This window comes from Pleurodeles waltl, chromosome 6, assembly GCF_031143425.1.
Source record: "Pleurodeles waltl isolate 20211129_DDA chromosome 6, aPleWal1.hap1.20221129, whole genome shotgun sequence".
Lineage (NCBI taxonomy): Eukaryota > Metazoa > Chordata > Amphibia > Caudata > Salamandridae > Pleurodeles > Pleurodeles waltl.
In genome coordinates, this window is record NC_090445.1 from 6,510,515 (window position 1) to 6,534,645 (window position 24,131).

The window sequence follows — 24,131 nt, forward strand, 5'->3', positions numbered from 1 at the left end:
ATTTTTTTAGTATATGGTTTGGGCTCCCCCTAGGGTCACTATAGGTTACTACTATTTGCTCTGTTTTCTAGTCTTTTCTATGCCTATTTCTGATTGGTAGGGTATATATTTAGTGTATTACTTACCTCCTATGGGTGGGTCACCTTTCTAGTATTTTGTGGTGATTTTTTCCAAAAATAAAGTACCATTATTTCTGTACAACTGAGTGTTTTCTTTCATGTGTGTAAGTGCTGTGTGACTACAGTGGTATTGCATGAGCATTGCACGTCTCCTAGATAAGCCTTGGCTTCTCATCCACAGCTACCTCTAGAGAGCCTGGCTTCTAGACACTGACTACACTTCACTAGGAGGGGATACCTGGACCTGGTATAAGATATAAGTACCATAGGTACCCACTACACAGGCCAGCTTCCTACAACAGACATTTGTTATATTAAAACTCACAGAAATGTCCCTCTGACAAGCCTTGAGGGGTAAAAGATTTTAGTTGCGATAATATTTGTTTGCCCCTTTTGAGTGGGTCTGTATAATATTTTGCCAACTGTAATTGTGTGAATGTGTGTAATTTTATAACTGTATGTCTGCATCCACCCACAAGTGAATGTGCTTCGGTGCCAGGACTGGTTGCCAGTCCTTCAGGTTTTCCTCCCATTACTTTGATTCTCATCTTTTTATTTTTCAGTATTTTACAGCATGCTGCAGCTCCCAGAGGGGGCATCAGGGAGCGTTCAATGATGTCATCTGCAGCGTGTTGCCTCCATTTAAGCCTCGGCCTCTAGGCCAGGCCGCCAACATGGAACAGTATCAACCATAGTTTCACTATTTCATCATTCCAATACTTCGATATGGATCCTACAGAATTAGTGGGACTGTGTATTACGCCAACAAGGACTTCACAATGTAGAGACAATCTACTTATATCATCAGTAAGTGTTGGTTTGTTGGGGTAGCTCACAGAACCACATCTACACCCCGAACCTCTCAGGGGCACAGATGCTTCTTGGTAACCTCAAACACAACCACTCTGATTCCCCAGGAATGCGTGGAAACAGATCTAACCCTTTCATTCATTACTGCCGCGTACCCGAGGTGCCACAAGAGAAGATTCGAAAATACATTTTCAAATATTTATTGAAAAATATCTTATTCTTGTAAATAAAACATGAGATGTGAGTTTTAAACAGGTGAAACGCATCACTGTATTAATCATTATTAGAATGGTGACAAAAATAACTCAACATGTTAATAGTTCCTAATGTTGCTAATGTTACTCCTGTCAACACCAGGACAGTGCGCGCTCTACAGGCAACATAATGCAAAATTCCAAACCTTATGCAATGTAATTATTCATGCATTCTGTGTTGATATTGCATATTAACTTTTTGCATTGCAGGTATTCATCTTGAAATGTCATTGAATGCTACTTGTAATGTACTGTTCATTTTCAAGCCTTTCCTGCAGCCTGGCTGGGTGTGGCATGTGGGCGGGGCTTGGGTCTATTTAAGGAACCCAGCCCAGCTCCACGTGCTCACTATTCAGAGGTCCCGATGCAGAGCAGCAGCATTTTCCTGAGCTCCTGTTCCGGAGGCCTACTTGGACGTTTCCTGGCCCTGTCCTCATTATCTTGCTGATCTTCAAGCAGGGCGGTAAGGCGGAGTTCGGGGTAGGCCCTCGACTCCGTTTCTAGTAACATTTGAGTTTTTGGCTTTGTGATTTACAGTGTGTGTGATTTAATTCTTGGCACTTAACCCTTGCAGTTCAGTTCGGCAGAGTGCGCAATCATTTTGAGGCATTTGTATCTTGATGGTTGAATCGGCAACAGTGTGCGCGATTCATTCTTGGCAATTAACCCTTGCAGTTCGGATCGGCAGAGTGTGCGATCATTTCAAGGCATTTGAATCTTGATGGTTGAATCGGCAACTGTGCACGATTCATTTTTGGCAATTAACCCTTGCAGTTTGGATCGGCAGAGTACGCGATCATTTCAAGGCATCTGAATCTTGATGGTTGAATCCGCAACAGTGTGTGCAATTCATTCTTGGCAATTAACCCTTGCAGTTCAGATCGGCAGAGCGCACGATCATTCCAGGTACTTGAGTCTTGATGCGCAGTCTGGCAATAAGGTGCGCAATAACTTCTGGGAAAATTGAATCTTGAAAATTAGATCAAACAGAGTGTGATCTTTCTAGACAAAACAAGTTTAGTCAGTTTGTCAATTCTACAGTGTCATTCATGAATCCTATAGCAGTTAATTCTTTGGGAACTAATGTACTCATTGCCTCTTGTTTTGATGTAACTCCTATTCTAAGGATTAACTTGAGAGAGTTCAATGTTCAGATTATATGATTATAAAAAGGTCACGTTATAGAAAAGTTCTTGATCTCTCATGTTATTAGAGCACAAAGAATTAAAACAAAGTTCATGAAGATTAATGTGAATGACCTTGCTATTGTGTTCTTAACTCTTGCTTCCACAGGTCTCCTTCCCCGCTGTTCCCAACCTAAACCCCATCTCCCGTTTGGCCATTCTTTAACTCTGTGCTATAATAGCTAGTAGAGTTTGGAGCTGCCAAGAGGTGGACATATTAGGAACAGGCGCAAACCCCGAGGATCCGGTCTCGCTGACAACTCCTATCTTTCAGTAGTACTTCTAAACTAAAGGCAGCATAGTGGGAGTACCCTCTGCCAGACCTTTTGGGTTGATCTAACCTTGGTATTATGTGACAGGAAGCCAGCCTCAATACATTAACAAATTCACCCGTCTAAGAGTGCAGTCGGCACAGTTCCTTTGCATGGCTACCTTCCTTCTCAGGATGAAGGTCGGGATCAGCAAGCCTGCATGTCAGTCACAGTTCACATCGGTTCTGACGGAGCCGGGCACGGATGCTGTTTATATAATGAAACACTGTCCTCATCGTACTGTGCAAGAAGTGCAGAACAATGTCTTTAGTTTGTCTAGAGAGAAAGAACTGTGTCCTACCAGCACACAAAAAAGAACACAGGGCATCGCGATCTGATTGTGGGATTCTGGAACAAAATGTGCAGACTACAGGGCGACAATGCCCACCAAGAATACATGCGTATATAGCACATTCTCGTGTAAGAGGGAAATATGTAAAAATACACCATTAGATCACGTAAAAGGCGAAAGCTAAAATGGAAACTACACGCAGGCCCTACACCAGTATGGCCAACACACTGGTTGAAATATGCCGGGCAAGCTTGAAATTCAAAACAAAGAGAACAAACCACTGCGTACAACAGCACTGCACGACAGCCACCTGCTGCTGTGTTTAACTGTGTGTTACTACAAGCACATGCCTGCCATGTTCAGTCAGCAGGATGTTGTCTTTTTCTATTTTTTTTAATTTATTTTGAGGATGTTGTTGAGTTTGTGTGTGAGAGGACAGTGGTTGTGTAAGCAGATGAATGCAAGAATAGATCAGTGGTGGATGAATGGACGCACAAGAGCTAGGATCAGTGCTTAATTTGTAAATAAAAAGGTGCCGGTGCTCAAAGCCCTCCTCAAACACGCGGCTGATGCAATTAAATGTGTGAACACGGAATACTCAGGAAGCGTAATCCTGAAGCCGTCTCGGGCCTCTTCAATCCATTTAAAGCCACTCCATGTCCCTTCAGCTCCCTCCTGCAGCTTTGTACTTTCTCTCTTTGTGACGCTTTTCCGTTTTTCCCTTCATCCGTCTGTCCCATGTGTGTCTTTTGCTCGCAGCAAATGCTTGAGGCAGAAGAATAAGCCCCGGCCCTCAAAAATAAGTGCCGGTGCTCAGCCAACAAGCACAAATTAAGCACTGGCTAGGATGAGTGACAAAGTGCATGTGTGATGGCACCACCAGCTGCATCACGCTAGACTCCACTCACCCATGCCAATAGTCCTCCCACAACCACACCACCAGCTCCCCCACCTAAGACTCACCCAATCCACTAGTTCCCCCAGCAGTAACCACACCACCAGCTCCCCCACCCAAGACTCATACAATACACTAGTGCCCCCCATAATCACACAGTCAGCTCCCCCTCCCTACACTCAAATATAACCGACCGCTTTTGCTTCCCACCCAAGCTTCAGCTACACCCACCCAGTTATCCATCAATCTCTTAAGCAAACCACCAGCTCATCCATCTCATTAATGCACCCGATACCAACAGCCCATGTGCCTCAGTCCTGAGTATTATATGGTCACTCCAAGGGGGAAGTAATCCTAAACTTCCGCGGTAAATTGACTATAAACAATTGAGTTCATCCAATCTTTATTCAATTAATTTTAGATATTTTATTTCTTTTATTAACTTATTCAATTCCTTCAAAAAAGTCTTCAACATACAATGCACATTATTAAAAACAGGTGTAGAGTTATTTACACTTATAGGTGCTCCTTAAATATTGAAACACAGTGAAAGTGAATATTGTGAAAAAAGTGGTAGTGTTATCTACAATATATACAAGACGTGGTTAAAATCAATGTGAACTTCTAAAGGTTCCGTCAATACAGGAAGCCTTGAAGTCACTTAGAATTATACAATTTTAATCCACATTCAGTTTTGTGTCGACGTTTCGACCCTATGTGTAGAAATAAATCAAAAGCGGGCCATCATCAGGACTGGAAATAGTTTCTGTATGGTAGCACCTAATGGTTCCAGTTTATGGTTATTGTCAATGTCTCCTTTGTCATTGAAGGTTAATTACAAATCGTTAACAAGGAAGAAGCCTCCGCTTCGGCTTTCATTCAGGAAGGGAGTATCTTCATTAAATCCTTCAGATTTGTTAAATGCAAGTGCGCCGGGCAATAATGGCGGCTGACTTTTAACTTGCTGTATTTCTTCTCCATGTACTTACTCGCGTAGTACAAGTTTAGGATTAATTCCCCCTTGGAGTGACCATAAAGTATTATTTCTGTTAGTTACCCTGGTCAAAGGATTAGTGGGTATTGCCTCATTGTTTTGTTTAATTAGTCCTCAGTATAGCACCAGCATGTTCCCCAGTTATGATCCCACCTATCACATGCCCCTTCACACATGGACGTGAGGTGCCCTTCCGCGCTCTGAGAGCCTCCTCTGTATGACACCTCTAGATGCTGGGGGGCTGGAGGTGCCTCCAACTCCTTCAAAATGGAGGCATCTGTGCAACCTGGAAGAGAAGCAAGCGCTGTGAGGCCGAGAGCTTTATGAGGCTGGTAAGGAACTCAGACTTCCAGAAGGAGAGGGCTGAAGAGGAGGGAGGGGCAATGAAAAGGTGTGCCATAAGGGAAGTGACTCCTCCCAACCATGAGACGCGGCATTAAACCATTCAAACTTCTAATGAGGGCCAGTGGCATTGACCTCCTGAAGCAGTGTTTCCCTTCTTTGGTTTACTTGTCTGGGGAGCAGTTTCATTTCACTTTTTCTCTTTTGAAGGTGATGAGGTGAAGAGAGCTGGAGGGACAGTGTAGCTGTGTGGGTTTTGAAACCCAATGCACCTTTTACTAAGAGCGTGGGAGCAGTGTAACCGGCCCCAAGTGGTGTCCAAAAATGTTCTCGTATCTACAATTGCATGAAGACACCCATGTAGTGGGATCGGTATTACAGGTAAGTAGCTTTTCCTTCTCCTTCTACCTCATTACGCATTGGTGAGACTCCCCGACACCATCTGGGGCACAAATGACCAAAGCCATGTTACTATTGAAGTCACTTTAGCTGTCATCCGTATCCACAACAGACGAGTGGAGGATTACATACACAAGTCCTGGGGGCCCCTTAGCACAAGTGGTAGGTGGTGGGCTGAGGAGGGGGGCCCCTCCATATACTGTTGTAGGGGGTGCACCCTCAAGTCTCATTACGCCACTGGGGAGAGAGCTGGAAAACATCTACACGCTCATGGAGTACTTAAAGAGGAAGAAAACTTAGATCTCTTAATGTGAGTAGCAGATGGATACAAGTCAGCCAGTTGAAGGGATAGTAAAGAGGCCATGTTCCAGGGGAAGGACAGACATACGAAGAGGAAGGAAAACCATCCAATAGGGAGCAAGCAAATGAGAGTGACAATGCAGCCAACCAATGGTAAGCCATGAGCGGGCTGTGAGCCTACTGTGAGTTTTCGGTATGGCCACAAGCGGCTTTTGCCTGCAGATAGTTAAATGCTGCTGGAGGCAAGACTCAGAAAGATAAAGGGCCTGGTTTAGAGTTTGGCACAGGGGTTACGGATATTCTGTCTGGTGGAATATAAATCGCATTATATGCAATGGGATTTATATTCCATCGGACAGGAAATCCGTCACCGCTGTGACGGGGGAACCCGTCCGCCAAACCCTACATCAGGCCCAAAGCCTACCTCAGACCTGGTGCCAACCAGTGCAACTCACACCTACACAACAGGAAACACAACTACACATCACACACCACACTGACCCGGCCCAATGAGAATCCCAAAACCAGCAGCGGCACTCGGCCTCCACAGGCGATAGTGGGAATACAACACACGTACACTTAACATACCATGCACTGAAGCCAGCACAAAGCTCCCAGGTAGGACTACCTACCACCCATCTGTCCATGTACTAAAATCCATGACTAAAGCGTGTCCTGCACAGACAGACTCTAAGCAAACACCCTAGATGACCCGTACTCCGCTCAGGGCGAGCGCCAGAACCATGGAGGTGCCCAGACCATGAGAGCACCGCGGGATCATACCAGTGCTACGGTAACACAAGAAAACATTACACAACTCAACCCCCCTCATTTTATATTTTAGTTTTTTAGCAGGATTGATCCCTTGATGGATTAACAATTATTTCTGTGACAACAATCTAATACAAATATAAACACTTTCTTAGAGGCATACAACAGAGCAAGTATGGTGACTGCTTGGATCCAGAGTGTCAATCATGATCCAAGGATTCATAACACTACAGCATGACCCTGCAAGGACTCACCCAGGCCCTACAGCATTACTCCCCCTCGAAGGACAGACCTAAGAGGCTCCCCAGGGCATCAAGCATGCCCCCCTCCAAGGACTCACCCAGGGCCTACACCATGACTCCTCCTTGATGGCCTGGCCTAAGAGGCTCACCCAAGCCTCAGGCATGCCCCCTCTTGAAGGACTCACCCAGGGCCTCAGGCATGCCCCCTCTTGAAGGACTCACCCAGGGCCTCAGGCATGCCCTCCCCTACAAGGACTCATCCAGGCCCTACAGCATGGCTCCCCCTTCATGGACTAACCTAAGAAGCTCCCCCAGGGTCTAAGGCATGGTCCCCAAGGACTCACCCAGGGCCTACAATATGGCTCCTCCTTCAAAGACTGACCTGAGGCTAACCCCCAGGGGCCTCGGGCATGCCCTCCCCCAACTCCAAGAACCCAGCTAGGGCCTATAGTATGGTACCCTCTTCAAGCACTGATCTACAAGTCTCCCTCATGGCTCCCCCAGGATCTCAGCCATACCCCCCTCCAAGGACTCGCCCAAGGCCTACGCATAACATTCCCTTCAAGGACTGACCTAAGAGGCTCCCCATGACTCCCCCAGGTCCTCAAGCATGCGCCCTCCTTCAAGGACTCACCCAGTGTCTACAGCATGACTCCCTCCTTCAAGGACTGACCTAAAAGGCTCCCCATGGTTCCCCCAGGGCCTCAGGCATGGCCCCTCTCCAAGGACTCACCCAGGGCCTACAGCATAACACTCCCTTCAAGTACTAACCTAAGGGGTATTCAGGGCCCCAAGCATGCACCCCTTCTTGAAGGAGTCATCCAGGTCCTAAAGCATGCCCCCCTTCCAAAGACTCAAGCAGGGCCTTCAGATACTCACCAAGGCCTCTTGCAGGACCCCCTCCCAGGATTCATACTGACCTCCAGCACAAGTGGGCTCACCCATAGCTTCGGCCAGAGCCCCCACCTCCCAGAACTGACCAGTTCAGGCCCCTCCCAGGACTCACCAAGGGCCTCCAGCTTTAGGTGCACGAAGTTGAGTCGTTCGTCCTCCAGGGTCTGGTGTGGGGGGGTTGGGACATTGATGTATCCGAAGTGGACCTGGTTACACACATATATCTGGACTCCTGAAAGCAAGAGAAAGAGCGGGTGAAATGGCAGGAGAGGTCTGGTGGCACTGCAGGGGTGACTGAGCCTGGGGCTTGTCACCCCGCCAGCTGGCAGAGACAGGTGTCAAACTGTGCCCCCAAAGAGTGCAAAATGTGCCCCCACTCCTCCCAGCACCTTCATCCAGAGCAAGGGGTGCAAACCGTGCCCCCAAAGTGGTCAAACTGTGCCCCCACTCCTCCCAGCACCTTCAACCAGAGCAAGGGGTGCAAACCGTGTCCCCAAAGACTGCAAACTGTGCCTCAACTCCTCCCAGCACTTCAACCAGAGCTAGGGGCGCAAACTGTGCCCCCAAAGAGTGCAAACTGTGCCCCCACTCCTCCCAGCACCTTCAACCAGAGCTAGGGGTGCAAACTGTGTCCCCAAAGACTGCAAACTGTGCCTCAACTCCTCCCAGCACCTTCAACCAGAGCTAGGGGCGCAAACTGTGCCCCCAAAGAGTGCAAACTGTGCCCCCACTCCTCCCAGCACCTTCAACCAGAGCAAGGGGTGCAAACCGTGTCCCCAAAGACTGCAAACTGTGCCTCAACTCCTCCCAGCACCTTCAACCAGAGCTAGGGGCGCAAATCGTGCCCCAGCTCCTCGCAGCACAGCTAGAGGCAGCAACACAGCAAGGAGTGCAAACTGTGTCCCAGCTCCTCCAGGGCTCGCATTGGAGAGTCTTATTTGTTCATGTCGAGCTATTGACACTGAACAGGTGTTCTGTTCAGTTGAAACCTGGAGGGGCAATAAAAGATGCTTTAAATCTTGTTCTTATGTCACCTGTGTTCACAGACAGAGGTCAAAAGTCAGTTTTTCTTACAATTAATTTTCCTTCTGACTGCAGAGTTCCAGGACTTTGTAAGGGGAACTGTGTGACCTGCTGCTTAGAATGTAAAATAAAAGGATATAGGGTGTCAGGTTTTTCCTAACACACGACATTTAAATGACTAAGTAAACTGTGCAAACATTTCAAAATATATTTCAGTAGTTGTGCAAGCCCTTTTTTATATTTGTGTTATGAAAAAATATTTTAATAGGATGAAGACAAATCAGAATACTTTACATGTTGATGAGCAAAGGATATGTTTTCTGAAACCCAATTTTCACAGTTCATTAATTCATTATATAGTGTTACCAGTAAAGCTGCAAGTTAGTGGACAGGTTTTTCTTTTTTTTACATTTCTTGCAACGTTACTGTAGGAAGTTGGCTCTGTATGTACTATTTCAAAGTAAGAAATAGCATGCACAGAGTCCAAGGGTTCCCCTTAGAGGTAAGATAGTGGCAAAAAGAGATAATTCTAATGCTCTATTTTGTGGTAGTGTGGTCGAGCAGTAGGCTTATCAGAGGGTAGTGTTAAGCATTTGTTGTACACACACAGGCAATAAATGAAGAACACACACTCAAAGACTTACTCCAGGCCAATAGGTTCTTATATATAGAAAAATATATTTTCTTCGTTTATTTTAAGAACCACAGGTTCAAGATTTACAAGTAATACTTCAAATGAAAGGTATTTCACTCAGGTATTCTAGGAACTTTGAATAATCACAATAGCATGTACGGTTTAGACAAAAATGGCAATAAGCTATTTTAAAAGTTGACAGTACAAAAATCAACAGTTCCTGTGGGAGGTAAGTAATTGTTAAGTTCACAGGTAAGTAAAACACTTACAGGGTTCAAAGTTGGGTCCAAGGTAGCCCACCGTTGGGGGTTCAAGGCAACCCCAAAGTTACCACACCAGCAGCTCAGGGCGGGTCGGGTGCAGAGGTCAAAGAGGTGCCCAAAACACATAGGCTTCAATGGAAACAGGGGTGCCCCGGTTCCAGTCTGCCAGCAGGTAAGTAACCGTGTCCTCGGAGGGCAGACCAGGGGGGTTTTGTAGGGCACCTGTGGGAGGGGGGGGTGGGGGGGGGACACAAGCAAGCACAGAAAGTACACCCTCAGCTGCACAGGGGCGGCCGGGTGCAGAGTGCAAACAGGCGTCGGGTTTTGTATTGGAATCAATGGGGAGACCCGGGGGTCTCTTCAACGATGCAGGCAGGCACAGGGGGGGCTCCTCGGGGTAACCACCACCTGGGCTAGGCAGAGGTTCGCCTGGGGGTCGCTCCTGCACTGGAGTTCGGTTCCTTCAGGTCCTGGGGCTGCGGGTGCAGTGTTTGTTCCAGGCGTCGGGTCCCTTGTTACAGGCAGTTGCGGTCAGGGGGAGCCTCTGGATTTCCTCTGCAGGCGTCGCTGTGGAGGTTCAGGGGGGTCGTCTCTGGTTACTCATAGGCTCACAGTCGCCGGGGAGTCCTCCCTGAGGTGTTTGTTTTCCGCAGGTCGAGCCGGGGGTGTTGGATGCAGAGTGGAAAGTCTCACGCTTCTGGCGGGAAACGTGGAGTCTTTAAAGTTGCTTCTTTGTTGCAGAAAGTTGCAGTTTGTTGAACAGGGCCGCTGTTCTTGGGAGCTTCTTGGTCCTTTGGATGCAGGGCAGTCCTCTGAGGCTTCAGAGGTCGCTGGTCCCTGTTGGATGCGTCGCTGTTGCAGTTTTCGTCGAAGTAGGGAGACAGGCCGGTGGGGCTGGGGCCAAATCAGTTGTCGTCTCTGTCTTCACTGCAGGGCTTCAGGTCAGCAGTCCTTCTTCTTCTTTAGGTTGCAGGAATCTATCTTCCTCGGTTCTGGGGGCCCCTAAATACTGGATTTAGGGGTGTGTTTAGGTCTGGGAGGGCAGTAGCCAATTTCTACTGTCCTTGATGGTGGCTACACCCTCTTTGTGCCTCCTCCCTGTGGGAGGAGGGACAAGATCCACAAGATGGAGGATTTCTAAAAGTAAGAGTCACCTCAGCTAAGGACACCTTAGGGGCTGTCCTGACTGTGGGGTGGCTCCTCCTTGTTTTTCTCATTATCTCCTCCAGCCTTGCTGCCAAAAGTGGGGGCAGTGGCCGGAGGGGCGGGCATCCCCACTAGCTGGGATGCCCTGTGGCGCTGTATCAAAGGGGGTGAGCCTTTGAGGCTCACCGCCAGGTGTTAAAGTTCCTGCAGGGGGAGGTGAGAAGCACCTCCACCCAGTACAGGCTTTGTTCCTGGCCACAGAGTGACAAAGGCCCTCTCCCCATGTGGCCAGCAACATGTCTGGTGTGTGGCAGGCTGGCAAAAACTAGTCAGCCCACACTGGGAGTCCGGTATGTTTTCAGGGGGCATATCTAAGATGTCCTCTGGGTGTATTTTACAATAAATTGCACACTGGCATCAGTGTGCATTTATTGTGCTGAGAAGTTTGATACCAAACTTCCCAGTTTTCAGTGTAGCCATTACGGTGCTGTGGAGTTCGTGTTTGACAGACTCCCAAACCATATACTCTTTATGGCTACCCTGCACTTACAATGTCTAAGGTTTGGCTTAGACACTGTAGGGGCACAGTGCTCATGCACTTATGCTCTCACCTGTGGTATAGTGCACCCTGCCTTAGGGCTGTAAGGCCTGCTAGAGGGGTGACTTACCTATGCCACAGGGAATGTGTGGTTGGCATGGCACTGTGAGGGGAGTGCCATGTCTACTTAGTCATTTTCTCCCCACCAGCACACACAAGATGTGAGGCAGTGTGCATGTGCTGAGTGAGGGGTCCCTAGGGTGGCATAAGACATGCTGCAGCCCTTGGGGACCTTCCCTGGCTTCAGGGCCCTTGGTACCAGGGGTACCAGTTACAAGGGACTTACCTGAGTGCCAGGGTTGTGCCAATTGCGGAGACAAAGGTACTGGTTAGGGAAAGAACACTGGTGTTGGGGCCTGGTTAGCATGATCCCAGCACACTTTCAATCATAACTAGCATCAGCAAAGGCAAAACGTCAGGGGGTAACCATGCCAAGGAGGCATTTCCTTACACAACCCTCCCCCCCCTCCAAACGAAAGAGGATGAGACAAACCTTTCCCAAGAGAGTCTTCATTTTCTAAGTGGAAGAACCTGGAAAGGCCATCAGCATTGGCATGGGCGGTCCCAGGTCTGTGTTCCACTATAAAGTCCATTCCCTGTAGGGAGATGGAGACCACCTCAACAGTTTAGGATTTTCACCTTTCATTTGCATTAGCCATCTGAGAGGTCTGTGGTCAGTCTGAACTACAAAGTGAATACCAAAGAGGTATGGTCTCCGCTTCTTCAGGGACCAGACCACAGCAAAGGCCTCCCTCTCAATGGCACTCCAACGCTGCTCCCTGGGGAGTAACCTCCTGCTAATGAAAGCAACAGGCTGGTCAAGGCCATCATCATTGGTTTGGGACAGGAATGCCCCTATCCCATGTTCAGAGGCATCAGTCTGCACAATGAACTGCTTGGAGTAATCTGGAGCTTTGAGAATGGGTGCTGTGCACATTGCTTGATTCATGGTGTCAAAGGCCTGTTGGCATTCTACAGTCCAGTTTACCTTCTTGGGCATTGTCTTAGAGGTAAGTTCTGTGAGGGGTGTCACTATGGATCCATATCCCTTCACAAACCTCCTATAGAAACCAGTCAAGCCAAGGAATGCCCTGACTTGAGTCTGGGTTTTTGGAGCTACCCAGTCCAGAATAGTCTGGATCTTGGGTTGGAGTGGCCGAACTTGGCCTCCACCTGCAAGGTGTCCAAAGTAAACCACAATACCATGCCCTATCTGACATCTAGATGCCTTGATAGAGAGGCCTGCTGATTGCAGAGCCTTCAAAACCTTCTTCAGGTGGACCAGGTGATCCTGCCAGCTGGAGCTAAAGACAGCAATATCATCAAGATAAGCTGCACTAAAGGACTCCAAGCCAGCAAGGACATGATTCACCAAACTGTAAACTGTAAACTTTGTACTTGTATAGCGCACTACTCACCCGTTAGGGTCTCAAGGCGCTGTACACATACCGCTGTGGAACCCCTCCTGGCTTTTCCCTGTGAGGTTACCACTCCTGGGCAACCTCCAAGGTGAAGCCAGGCATCCCAGCGCTGTTGGGGCCGTTGTGGAGATTAAGCAAGCTATTGCCCAGAGTTACAGAGTGGGACCCATGAATTAGATTAGGCACCGATGCAAGAATGATCAGGTCCGAGGAAATTGAGCCCAAGACCCGCCAAGGCGGGAATTGAACCCTGGTCCCGGGCCAGATTTCTGCATCAGGGTCTGCCGCTCTAACCATTGAGCCACACTTGTCCACTGGAGGTGACAGTGGCATTCTTTAAGCCAAAGGGTATCACAGTAAACTGGTAGTGCCCATCAGGTGTAGAGAATGCTGTTTTCTCTTTTGCTCCTGGTGCCATTTTAATTTGCCAGTAACCTGCTGTTAAGTCAAAGGTACTTAAGTATCGGGCAGCACCCAATTTGTCAATTAACTCATCTGCTCTTGGAATGGGATGAGCATCTGTCTTGGTGACAGAATTAAGCCCTCTGTAGTCCACACAGAACCTCATCTCTCCCTTGCCATCTTTTGTGTGAGGTTTGGGGACTAAGACCACTGGGCTAGCCCAGGGGCTGTCAGAGTGCTCAATGAGTCCCAATTCCAGCATCTTGTGGACTCCCACTTTGATGCTTTCCTTAACTTGGTCAGACTGCCTAAACATTTTGTTTTTGACAGGCATGCTGTCTCCTGTGTCCACATCATGAGTACACAGGTGTGTCTGACCAGGGGTTAGGGAAAAGAGCTCAGCAAACTGTTGTAGGACTTGCCTGCAGTCAGCTTGCTGTTGGCCAGAGAGGGTGTCTGAGTAGACCACTCCATCTACTGAGCCATCTTTAGGGTCAGAGGAGAGGAGATCAGGGAGAGGTTGACTCTCAGCTTCCTGGTCCTCATCTGTAACCATTAACATGTTTATATCTGCCCTGTCATGAAAGAGCTTGAGGCGGTTCACATGGATCACCCTTTTGGGTGTCCTGCTAGAGCCTAGGTCTACCAGGTAGGTGACCTGACTCTTTCTCTCTAGCACTGGGAGCCACAGGCTCAAGAACCCAAACTTTCTGCCATGGCTGAAACTCAACCATAGCAGCCTTTTGGTCATACCACATCTTCTGGAGTTGTTGGCTGGCTGGCCTCAAGGTTTTTACTTGCCTTTTCCATGTACTCTGCTATCCTGGAATGTAGGCCTAGTACATAGTCCACTATATCTTGCTTAGGTTCATGAAGAGGTCTCTCCCAGCCTTCTTTCACAAGAGCTAGTGGTCCCCTAACAAGATGGCCAAACAGAAGTTCAAAGGGGGAAAACCCTACTCCCTTCTGAGGCACTTCTCTGTAGGCAAAAAGCAGACATGGCAAGAGGACATCCCATCTCCTTTTGAGCTTTTCAGGGAGCCCCATGATCATGCCCTTCAATGTCTTGTTAAACCTTTCAACAAGACCATTGGTTTGTGGATGGTATGATGTGGTGAACTTGTAAGTCACCCCACACTCATTCCACATGTGTTTAAGGTATGCTGACATGAAGTTGGTACCTCTGTCAGAAACCACCTCCTTAGGAAATCCCACTCTGGTAAAGATACCAATGAGTGCTTTGGCTACTGCAGGGGCAGTAGTGGATCTAAGGGGAATTGCTTCCGGGTACCTAGTAGCATGATCCACTACTACCAGGATATACTGATTCCCTGAGGCTGTGGGAGGTTCAAGTGGACCCACTATGTCCACTCCCACTCTTTCAAAGGGGACCCCCACCACTGGAAGTGGAATGAGAGGAGCCTTCGGATGGCCACTGGTCTTACCACTGGCTTGACAGGTGGCACAGGAGGCACAAAACTCCTTTATTTTCTGGGACATGTTGGACCAATAGAAATGGTTGACTAACCTCTCCCATGTCTTGGTTTGTCCCAAATGCCTAAACTCCTGAGGCACTACCACTCTCCTAGTGGCACCAGTTTTGGGATCTCTTGCCTCAGTGTAAAGGAGTCCATCTTCCCAATAGACCCTGTGGGTTCCACTGACTTTCCTTTTTGTTTCCTCAGCAGCTTGCTGCCTAAGGCCTTCGAGAGAGGGACATGTTTATTGCCCCTTACACAGCTGTTCCCTTGTGGGTCCCCCTGGGCCTAAGAGTTCAACCTGATAAGGTTCCAACTCCATAGGCTCAGTTCCCGCAAAGGATAGAACTTCTTCCTGAGAAGAGAGGTTATTTTTCTTTAGCTGTGTTGAAGCTGGTTTCCCAGTCTTCTTTCCTTTTCTCTTGGAGGGTTGGGACATTATTCTAGACTCCAACACCTCTTTTTCACCCTGAGCCTTGCACTGTGCCCTTGTCTTGATACACACCAGTTCAGGGATACCCAGCATGTCTGCATGGGTTTTGAGTTCTACCTCAGCCCATGCTGAGGACTCCAGGTCGTTTCCAAGCAAACAGTCTACTGGGATAGCAGAGGAGACTACCACCTGTTTCAGGCCAGTGACCCCTCCCCATTCTAAAGTTACCATAGCCATGGGATGTACTTTAGTCTGATTGTCAGCGTTGGTGACTGGATAAGTTTGTCCAGTCAGGTATTGTCCTGGGGAAACCAGTTTGTCTGTCACCATTGTGACACTGGCACCTGTATCCCTCAGGGCTTCTACACTAGTCCCATTAATAAAGAGTTGCTGCCTGTAATTTTGAATAATAGGGGGCTAGGCAGCTAGTGTGGCTAAGTCCACCCCACCCTCAGAGACTAATGTAGCTTCAGTGTGGACCCTGATTTGCTCTGGGCACACTGTTGATCCCACCTGGAGACTGGCTATTCCAGTGCTAACTGGAGTAGTAGTAGAAGTGGAACCTTTCTTGGGACAGGCCTTGTCTCCAGTTTGGTGTCACTGCCGATTACAGCTACGACACCAGGCCTTTTTGGGATCAAAGTTTTTACCCCTGTTCCCAAATGAGGATTGGGAAGAGGCTTTGGACCCTCCCTCCTGAGCAGGTTTTTGGGGCCCTGTAGAAGACTCTTGACTTTTTCCCTTGGATGTCTCAACACTCTTCCCCTGGGGAGCCTTTGTGACCCCTTTCTTTTGGTCACCCCCTGTGGAAGTCTTGGTCTTGGTCACCCTAGTCTTGACCCAATGGTCTGCCTTCTTTCCCAATTCTTGGAGAGAAATTGGACCTAGGTCTACCAGATGCTGATGCAGTTCATCATTGAAACAATTACTTAAAAGGTCTTCTTTCATAAACAGATTGTACAGCCATTCATAAGCATTTACACCACTGCCATTAATCCAACCATCCAGTGTTTTGACTGAGAAGTCAACAAAATCAACCCAGGTCTGGCTCGAGGATTTCTGAGCACCCCTGAGCCTAATCCTGTACTCCTCAGTTGAGAACCCAAAGCCCTCAATCAGGGTAGCCTTCATGAGGTCATAGGATTCTGAATCATTTCCAGGGAGTCTGAGGAGTCTATCCCTACACTTTCCAGTGAGCATTTCCCAAAGGAGAGCTCCCCAGTGAGATCTGTTTACTTTTCTGGTTGCACAAGCCCTCTCAAAAGCTGTGAACCATTTGGTGATGTAATCACCATCTTCATATTTTGTTACAATCCCTTTGGGGACTTTTAGCATGTCAGGAGTATCTTTGACCCTATTTAAGTTGCTGCCACCATTGATGGGAGCTAAGCCCATCTCTTGTCGTTCCCTTTCTAGGGCTAGGAGCTGTTTCTCCAAAGCCAATCTTTTGGCCATCCTGGCTAAGAGGAGGTCATCTTCATTGAGGCTGCCCTCAATGCTTCCAGAGTTGCTGGACTCCCCTGTGGGAGAAGCAGCACCTCTGACTATCACTTGTGGAGTCAGGGTTGGAGGAACCCTGGTCTCCCTAACTAGGACTGGAGGGGTGAAATTGTCCTCCACGTCACTAGCTTCCTCCTCTGTAAGGTTACCTTCAGAGGAGTTGTCTCTAGCAAACTCTGCCAAGAGCTCCTGGAGCTGTACTTTGGTAGTGTTTGATCCAGTTTTTATCTTTTTAATTTTACAGAGAGTCCTTAACTCTGACATCCTAAGATGCAGGTAAGGGGTGAGGTTGAGCTCCACCGCCATTTCTTCTGTAGTAGACATTATTTCTCTAAAAGTTGGGATACTTTTTAAGAATCTAATACTATCTCTAGAATTTAATCCAAACTTTTACAAAACTTTTAAACTCTAAAAGAAATGCTAACAGGGACTAACACAAGGCCCTAGCAGGACCTTTACAAATTTAGAAAAATAGCTCAAATTTCAAAAATCTGTTTCTAATGACAATTTTTGGAATTTAGTCGTGTGATCAGGTATTGGATGAGTAGTCCAGCAAATGCAAAGTCTTGTACGCCACCGCTGATCCGCCAATGTAGGAAGATGGCCCTGTATGTACTATTTCAAAGTAAGAAATAGTGTGCACAGAGTCCTGTTACGACTCTGTCGTCCTGTTACGACTCTGTCGTCCCATTTCTAGGGGGCGCTGTAAGGGGACTGTCGGAAGCCTGGGAATCACCTTAAACACTTATCTAGAGTCCCTTGCTGACTCCTGTTTGTTTCTCTTTTCACCATGGTACACTTGTGTAGTACTAAATTTGCTTCTTGAGACTGCAAATCCCATAATGCACAGCCTGGTGTTCCAGTTTTGTTCCTGTGCTGTTCCAGCTTGATCCTGTTTCTCTGCCCTGTTCCTGATTGTTCCAGCCAGAGTCTGCTCCCTACTTCTTAGCCTTGTACCTGTTTGTTTCTTCCAGAGCCTGCTCCCTGTTTCTCTGCCCCTACCTTGTTTCAGCCTGAACCTGCTCTGTTTCCCAGTCCTGTTTACTACTCATTCCTACTCCCTGTATTCCAGTCCTGTCCTTGCCTGTTCCAGCCAGAGCCTGCTCTCAGTTTCCCAGTCCTATCTCTGTTTGTTCCAGCCAGACGTTTGCACCTTGTTTTCAAGTCCTAGTCCTGCCTTTACTTCAGCTTGAGCCTGTTCCCAGTTCTTGCCTCTGCCTCTTTATTTGTTCCCTTCTGTTTCTGTTTCTTCTTGGTTCTTTGTGTCTGGTAAGTGTTCTATCAGTCTTCACCAGTGTATAAGTGTCCTCCTTTGTACTGGGAGTGGCTCCTGGTTTCCAGGAGGCAATTCCAGCCCCCATCCTTGTCTAGTGTTATACGTTGTCTTTTGTGCCTAACAGTGACAGTGTGCTATTGCTGTTTTCTCAGGAATCGCCACTGTGTTTCCAGCTGGACCCACAAGAGCGTGTCCTGTGTATGTAAGTACTATCCTTGTTTATGCTCTAGGGTCCAGAGACAGAATCACTTCTGCTGCCTCCTTTCTATGGGGCTGGCAGGGTGACTATCTGTAAGAGCAAACTGCACAGAGGCATTGAGATTCCCTGTCACCGTGGGAGGTTCTGCGCCTTACTCTGTGTACAACCCCAGCGTGCTTGTCCACTAGTAATCCGTTTCCTATTTGTTCACACAAGGGTTGCTCTGCTTTTACTTTCCCGTTTCCTGTGTCTGTCCATAGCTGTCCTTTCCGTGTATGCCTTTAGCTGCTCTTCTGTCCCAGTACACTACCTCTTTAGGATATTCGGTGACCTCAAGGGGTGTCCCAACCACAGTCCTGATCAGACCCGCCCGAAACCGTGACAGAATGCACGAACCAAAAATGGCAAGCTCCCCAGGCAGCAAAGGCACACACAGACCTAAAATGCTTTCCTATCATGTTAAGACACCCCTTTCTAAGCCTATACATTCTCTGAAATCCTCTAAAAAAGACCTTAGTTTAAAGGATAGACTTGTTAAAGAAAACCAAAACTTGCAAGTTCAGTACTATACTGAGTGGCTTGCTAATGTTTCAATGATAGACTATTATGTTATTTGTGGCTATGACCCCCAGTCCCTGTCTGTAGAAGAATTACAAGGACGTAATGAGGTTTTGCAATATCTATTAGCTGAAGCCAGTAAGAATGTTCGTAACCGTGGAAGTGCTTTTGCTACCTCTGCACAAGACACTCACACTCAAGAAAAACTGGTTAATTCCTTGCCTCATGCTAGTGCATCCCAAGTTCACCTCCAGGACTTTGCCATAACAAAGAACCCTGACACTGTTCACGAAGCCACACTAGGGATTCCCTTGTTTTCTGTTGAGTGCTTTAGCCCATCTAGGCCAGTTTCTCAGAATTCAAAGTGCAGTGCTGACTCTCATAAAGACCTATCAGTCCCTCAGAGCTTTCAAGTCAGCAGGCTAGACCCTGTATCTAAGGGATCAGTAAAAACTGTGGGATTCCTTAGTTCAACTCAAATGGCTTGTGCTCCTCCCAAATTGGATGACAGTACATCAGTCTCAATTCCTAAGTGTTGTTCTGACTCTTGTAAGGATCTACCAGTCCCTCAGTGCTTTCAAGTCAGCAGGATAGAACCTGTATCAAAGGGATCAGTAAAGACTGTGGGATTCCTTAGTTCCACTCAAAAGGCTTGTGCTTTTCCCAAACTGGATGATAATATACCAGTCTCAATCCCTAAAAGCTCTGCTAAACCCTTTTCTATTCTGAGTGGGTTTGATAACAATCGTGACATACACACACTAAAAGAGCAGTTTTGGCAGATTAAAAGGCAGATATTGGACTTCTATGATGAATATGTTATAACATACACTAGAAATATTGCCCGTGGGCTCTTTTCATCAATGCATATTTCACTGCTGCCAGAACCAGACATTCTGTTTATCTGTAAGGAAGAAGAAGTAACAGAGCAGCTGATGGAAACTACTGCAAGGCAATTTGAAAACCTGAAAAAAGAAAATGATCACCAGCTTTCGCTTAAAGAACAGTATGCTACTTTGTGCGCCTCTCCAAAGAGTTCTATAGAGCAGATTATCCCTTCTATTAATGACAGTCAAAAGACAGCTCCAGTTATAAATATATCAGCCTCTTCCTCAGACTCTCTCTCAGCCTGTCGTTCTCCAGTGAAAATTCCTGTACAGTTGAATGAATCTCTGACATCTCTGAGAGATTTGACCCCTCTTGATTCAAAGGATGGATCAGAGTCTTCAGAGGGAAGTGTCTCCGCCCCTCTATCAGAACAAATAAAGCCAAAGGAAGAAGAGAGTTCTGATGCAGAATCCAATAGCTGCACCTTAAGAAACCCAGATATGACTTTACTGGAGATTAATGGCAAGTTGTGCAACAATGTTGAAGAATCTGAATCTAGTGATGACAGTGGTTCCTGCCTTGCCGTGAACAAACCTGCAGATAGTGCTGTTCAAATGGCACACACACCAGAATTTTCAGATTGTGGGGATACTCCTGCCCTTTCAAACAATATCATAGAATTTTCAGATAATGAAGAGACAGTTCCTGTTTCAAGTGAACTAATGGATTTTTCTGACCGTGAAGAAATACCCGCAATTACTAAGAATGTAATGGACTTCTCAGAAAGTTTAAAAATCTCTTCTGTGTCAAAGCAAACCGTGGAGATTTCAGACAAGGAAGAAAGCCAGCAATCTGAAACTAAACAGCCTGTCATAAGAAATGAGAGCCTTCTCCTAGAACTGGACACAGTTGCAGCCTCAACCACTGACCCTGACCTGCTGATCCCTGTCAATGTGTATCCTGTTTTCAGCTCCACAATTAGTGAAGAACAGATCTCTGAGCTACCGGTATCTGATCTTGATGTAAAATCAGCCACACCAACGTCACCTGCTGTGTCCCTGAAACTAAAGACTCCTGAAAACCAGCAATCTGAAACCGAAGCTCAAGTGCTGAAAGATGTAATATTTCCCACTGAAACTAAAGACTTGGATTTGAATCTTGTATTCGAAGATCTGATGATAAGTACTGTTCTTAGTGTTTTATTGCAAGAAACCATCATCAATTCAAAGGCTAGAGCTGAAAATGTAGGTAACAGTGTAAAGGTGATTTCTGAAGAGACTCCAGTTCTATTTCTTTCCAAAGAACAACCTTTCAATGTTAACAGAGTTGAAGATCAACTACTTGTAGTAGAAACGCTTTGCAAAGAAACCATTTCTGATACCACGAACACGCCACAGAGCACTTGCAATGAAGAAATCCCAGTCTTGTCTGAAGATCACCCTAAAGAATTAGTTTGTGGAACTTCTACATTTTCAGATGTTAATCCAGTTTCTAAAGACTTGAAAACTCTTGTTGCTCCTGAATTTGATACTCCGAAGTCATCCAAGATGAAAGAAAATTCTGACTTTTTCATGTTTACCTTGAGAACACCAGTTACCCATGTCTCCCAAGTCTCTATGCTTTGCAAGCCTAAGATCACAACCATTGCAAATACTGCTGCAGAACCTGACATATCCTGCTTATCAGAAGGTGTTACAGACCTGACAGTTACTAATACGCCAATTATCTCCTCCAAAGAAGAAAGTATTGAACAGGAAACTAATGTCATAAAGAATACCGCCCATAATGCCATTCCAGATCTCCTTGCTCCTGAATCCACTTCACCAGAAACCAACTCCATGCACTCCTCCCATATCACTCGAACAATAAAGAGGAAAGGCATCGGAGCCCATATGGGTATTAATACATGCTTTGCTCATTGGAAGATTCACCTATGGAAGGACTGTAAACTTATCCACCAAGGTTGGTGTTGGATTTTCTTGCTGTGGCTTTTCCTCTTCAGCTTTTTTCAGCCAAAGGATCGCCTTTTCTTCTTGAGCAGACTGGTGGGAGGGGGTATACTGTTACGACTCTGTCGTCCCATTTCTAGGGGGCGCTGTAAGGGGACTGTCGGAAGCCTGGGAATCACCTTAAACACTTATCTAGAGTCCCTTGCTGACTCCTGTTTGTTTCTCTTTTCACCATGGTACACTTGTGTAGTACTAAATTTGCTTCTTGAGATTGCAAATCCCATAATGCACAGCCTGGTAGTCAGGAAAACCTGGATTCTTTTTCCCATTGTTTTCTATGGGAGAAGTCCAGTTGCTCCTTTTCACCGGATCCTCTACTCCAGGACTTGCAAGTGTCAAACTACACACACCTGTGACCTCTCCTGTGCAGCCCAGCTTGGAACTGCTTATAAGCAGCCATTTCCTCAAGATCCCCGTCGTGCATTGGAGTTCGATTCCTTTGTGTTACAGACCCCTTGTCGGATGGTGTTCCAGTTTTGTTCCTGTGCTGTTCCAGCTTGATCCTGTTTCTCTGCCCTGTTCCTGATTGTTCCAGCCAGAGTCTGCTCCCTATCTCTTAGCCTTGTTCCTGTTTGTTTCTTCCAGAGCCTGCTCCCTGTTTCCCTGCCCTGCCCCTACCTTGTTTCAGCCTGAACCTGCTCTCTGTTTCCCAGTCCTGTTTACTACTCATTCCTACTCCCTGTATTCCAGTCCTGTCCTTGCCTGTTCCAGCCAGAGCCTGCTCTCAGTTTCCCAGTCCTATCTCTGTTTGTTCTAGCCAGAAGTTTGCACCCTGTTTTCAAGTCCTAGTCCTGCCTTTACTTCAGCTTGAGCCTGTTCCCAGTTCTTGCCTCTGCCTCTTTGTTTGTTCCCTTCTGTTTCTGTTTCTTCTTGGTTCTTTGTGTCTGGTAAGTGTTCTATCAGTCTTCACCAGTGTATAAGTGTCCTCCTTTGTACTGGGGTTGGCTCCTGGTTTCCAGGAGGCAATTCCAGCCCCCATCCTTGTCTAGTGTTATACGTTGTCTTTTGTGCCTAACAGTGACAGTGTGCTATTGCTGTTTTCTCAGGAATCGCCACTGTGTTTCCAGCTGGACCTACAAGAGCGTGTCCTGTGTATGTAAGTACTATCCTTGTTTGTGCTCTAGGGTCCAGAGACAGAATCACTTCTGCTGCCTCCTTTCTATGGGGCTGGCAGGGTGACTATCTGTAAGAGCAAACTGCACAGAGGCATTGAGATTCCCTGTCACCGTGGGAGGTTCTGCGCCTTACTCTGTGTACAACCCCAGCATGTTTGTCCACTAGTAATCCGTTTCCTATTTGTTCACACAAGGGTTGTTCTGCTTTTACTTTCCCGTTTCCTGTGTCTGTCCATAGCTGTCCTTTCCGTGTATGCCTTTAGCTGCTCTTCTGCCCCAGTACACTACCTCTTTAGGATATTCGGTGACCTCAAGGGGTGTCCCAACCACAGCCCTGATCAGACCCGCCCGAAACCGTGACAAGTCCAAGGGTTCCCCTTAGAGGTAAGATAGTGGCAAAAAGAGATAATTCTAATGCTCTATTTTGTGGTAGTGTGCTCGAGCAGTAGGCTTATCAGAGGGTAGTGTTAAGCATTTGTTGTACACACACAGGCAATAAATGAGGAACACACACTCAAAGACTTACGCCAGGCCAATAGGTTTTTATATAGAAAAATATATTTTCTTAGTTTATTTTAAGAACCACAGGTTCAAGATTTACAAGTAATACTTCAAATGAAAGGTATTTCACTCAGGTATTCTAGGAACGTTGAATAATCACAATAGCATGTACAATTTAGACAAAAATGGCAATAAGCTATTTTAAAAGTGGACACTGCAAAAATCAACAGTTCCTGTGGGAGGTAAGTAATTGTTAAGTTCACAGGTAAGTAAAACACTTACAGGGTTCAAAGTTGGGTCCAAGGTAGCCCACCGTTGGGGGTTCAAGGCAACCCCAAAGTTACCACACCAGCAGCTCAGGGCCAGTCAGGTGCAGAGGTCAAAGAGGTGCCCAAAACACATAGGCTTCAATGGAAACAAGGGTGCCCCGGTTCCAGTCTGGCAGCAGGTAAGTACCCGCGTCCTTGGAGGGCAGACCAGGTGGGTTTTGTAGGGCACCGGGGGGGGAGGGGTGGACAAGCAGGCACAGAAAGTACACCCTCAGCGGCACAGGGGCGGCCGGGTGCTGAGTGCAAACAGGCGTCGGGTTTTGTATTGAAAGCAATGGGGAGACCTGGGGGTCTCTTCAATGATGCAGGCAGGCACAGGGGGGCTCCTCGGGATAGCCACCACCTGGGCTAGGCAGAGGGTCACCTGGGGGGTGGCTCCTGAAAGGGTGTTCGGTTCCTTCAGGTCCTAGGGGCTGCGGGTGCAGTGTTGGTTCCAGGCGTCGGGTCCCTTGTTACAGGCAGTCGCTGTCAGGGGGAGCCTCTGGATTTCCTCTGCAGGCGTCGCTGTGGGGGCTCAGGGGGGTCTTCTCTGGTTACTCACGGGCTCGCAGTCGCCGGGGTGTCCTCCCTGAGGTGTTTGTTTTCCGCAGGTCGAGCCGGGGGCGTCGGGT

The 24,131-nt window shown here is 47.3% G+C and overlaps 1 protein-coding gene across 1 annotated transcript in view; it reads right to left on the reverse strand.

Moving 5' to 3' along the window:
• The window catches only part of CERCAM (cerebral endothelial cell adhesion molecule), a 188,268-nt gene that overhangs the window by 75,261 nt on the left and 88,876 nt on the right, over positions 1-24,131 (reverse strand). The window contains exon 6 of the mRNA XM_069236967.1: positions 7,920-8,039. Coding sequence (XP_069093068.1) covers positions 7,920-8,039 — 120 coding nt within the window. The remainder of the gene's footprint in view (positions 1-7,919; positions 8,040-24,131) is intronic.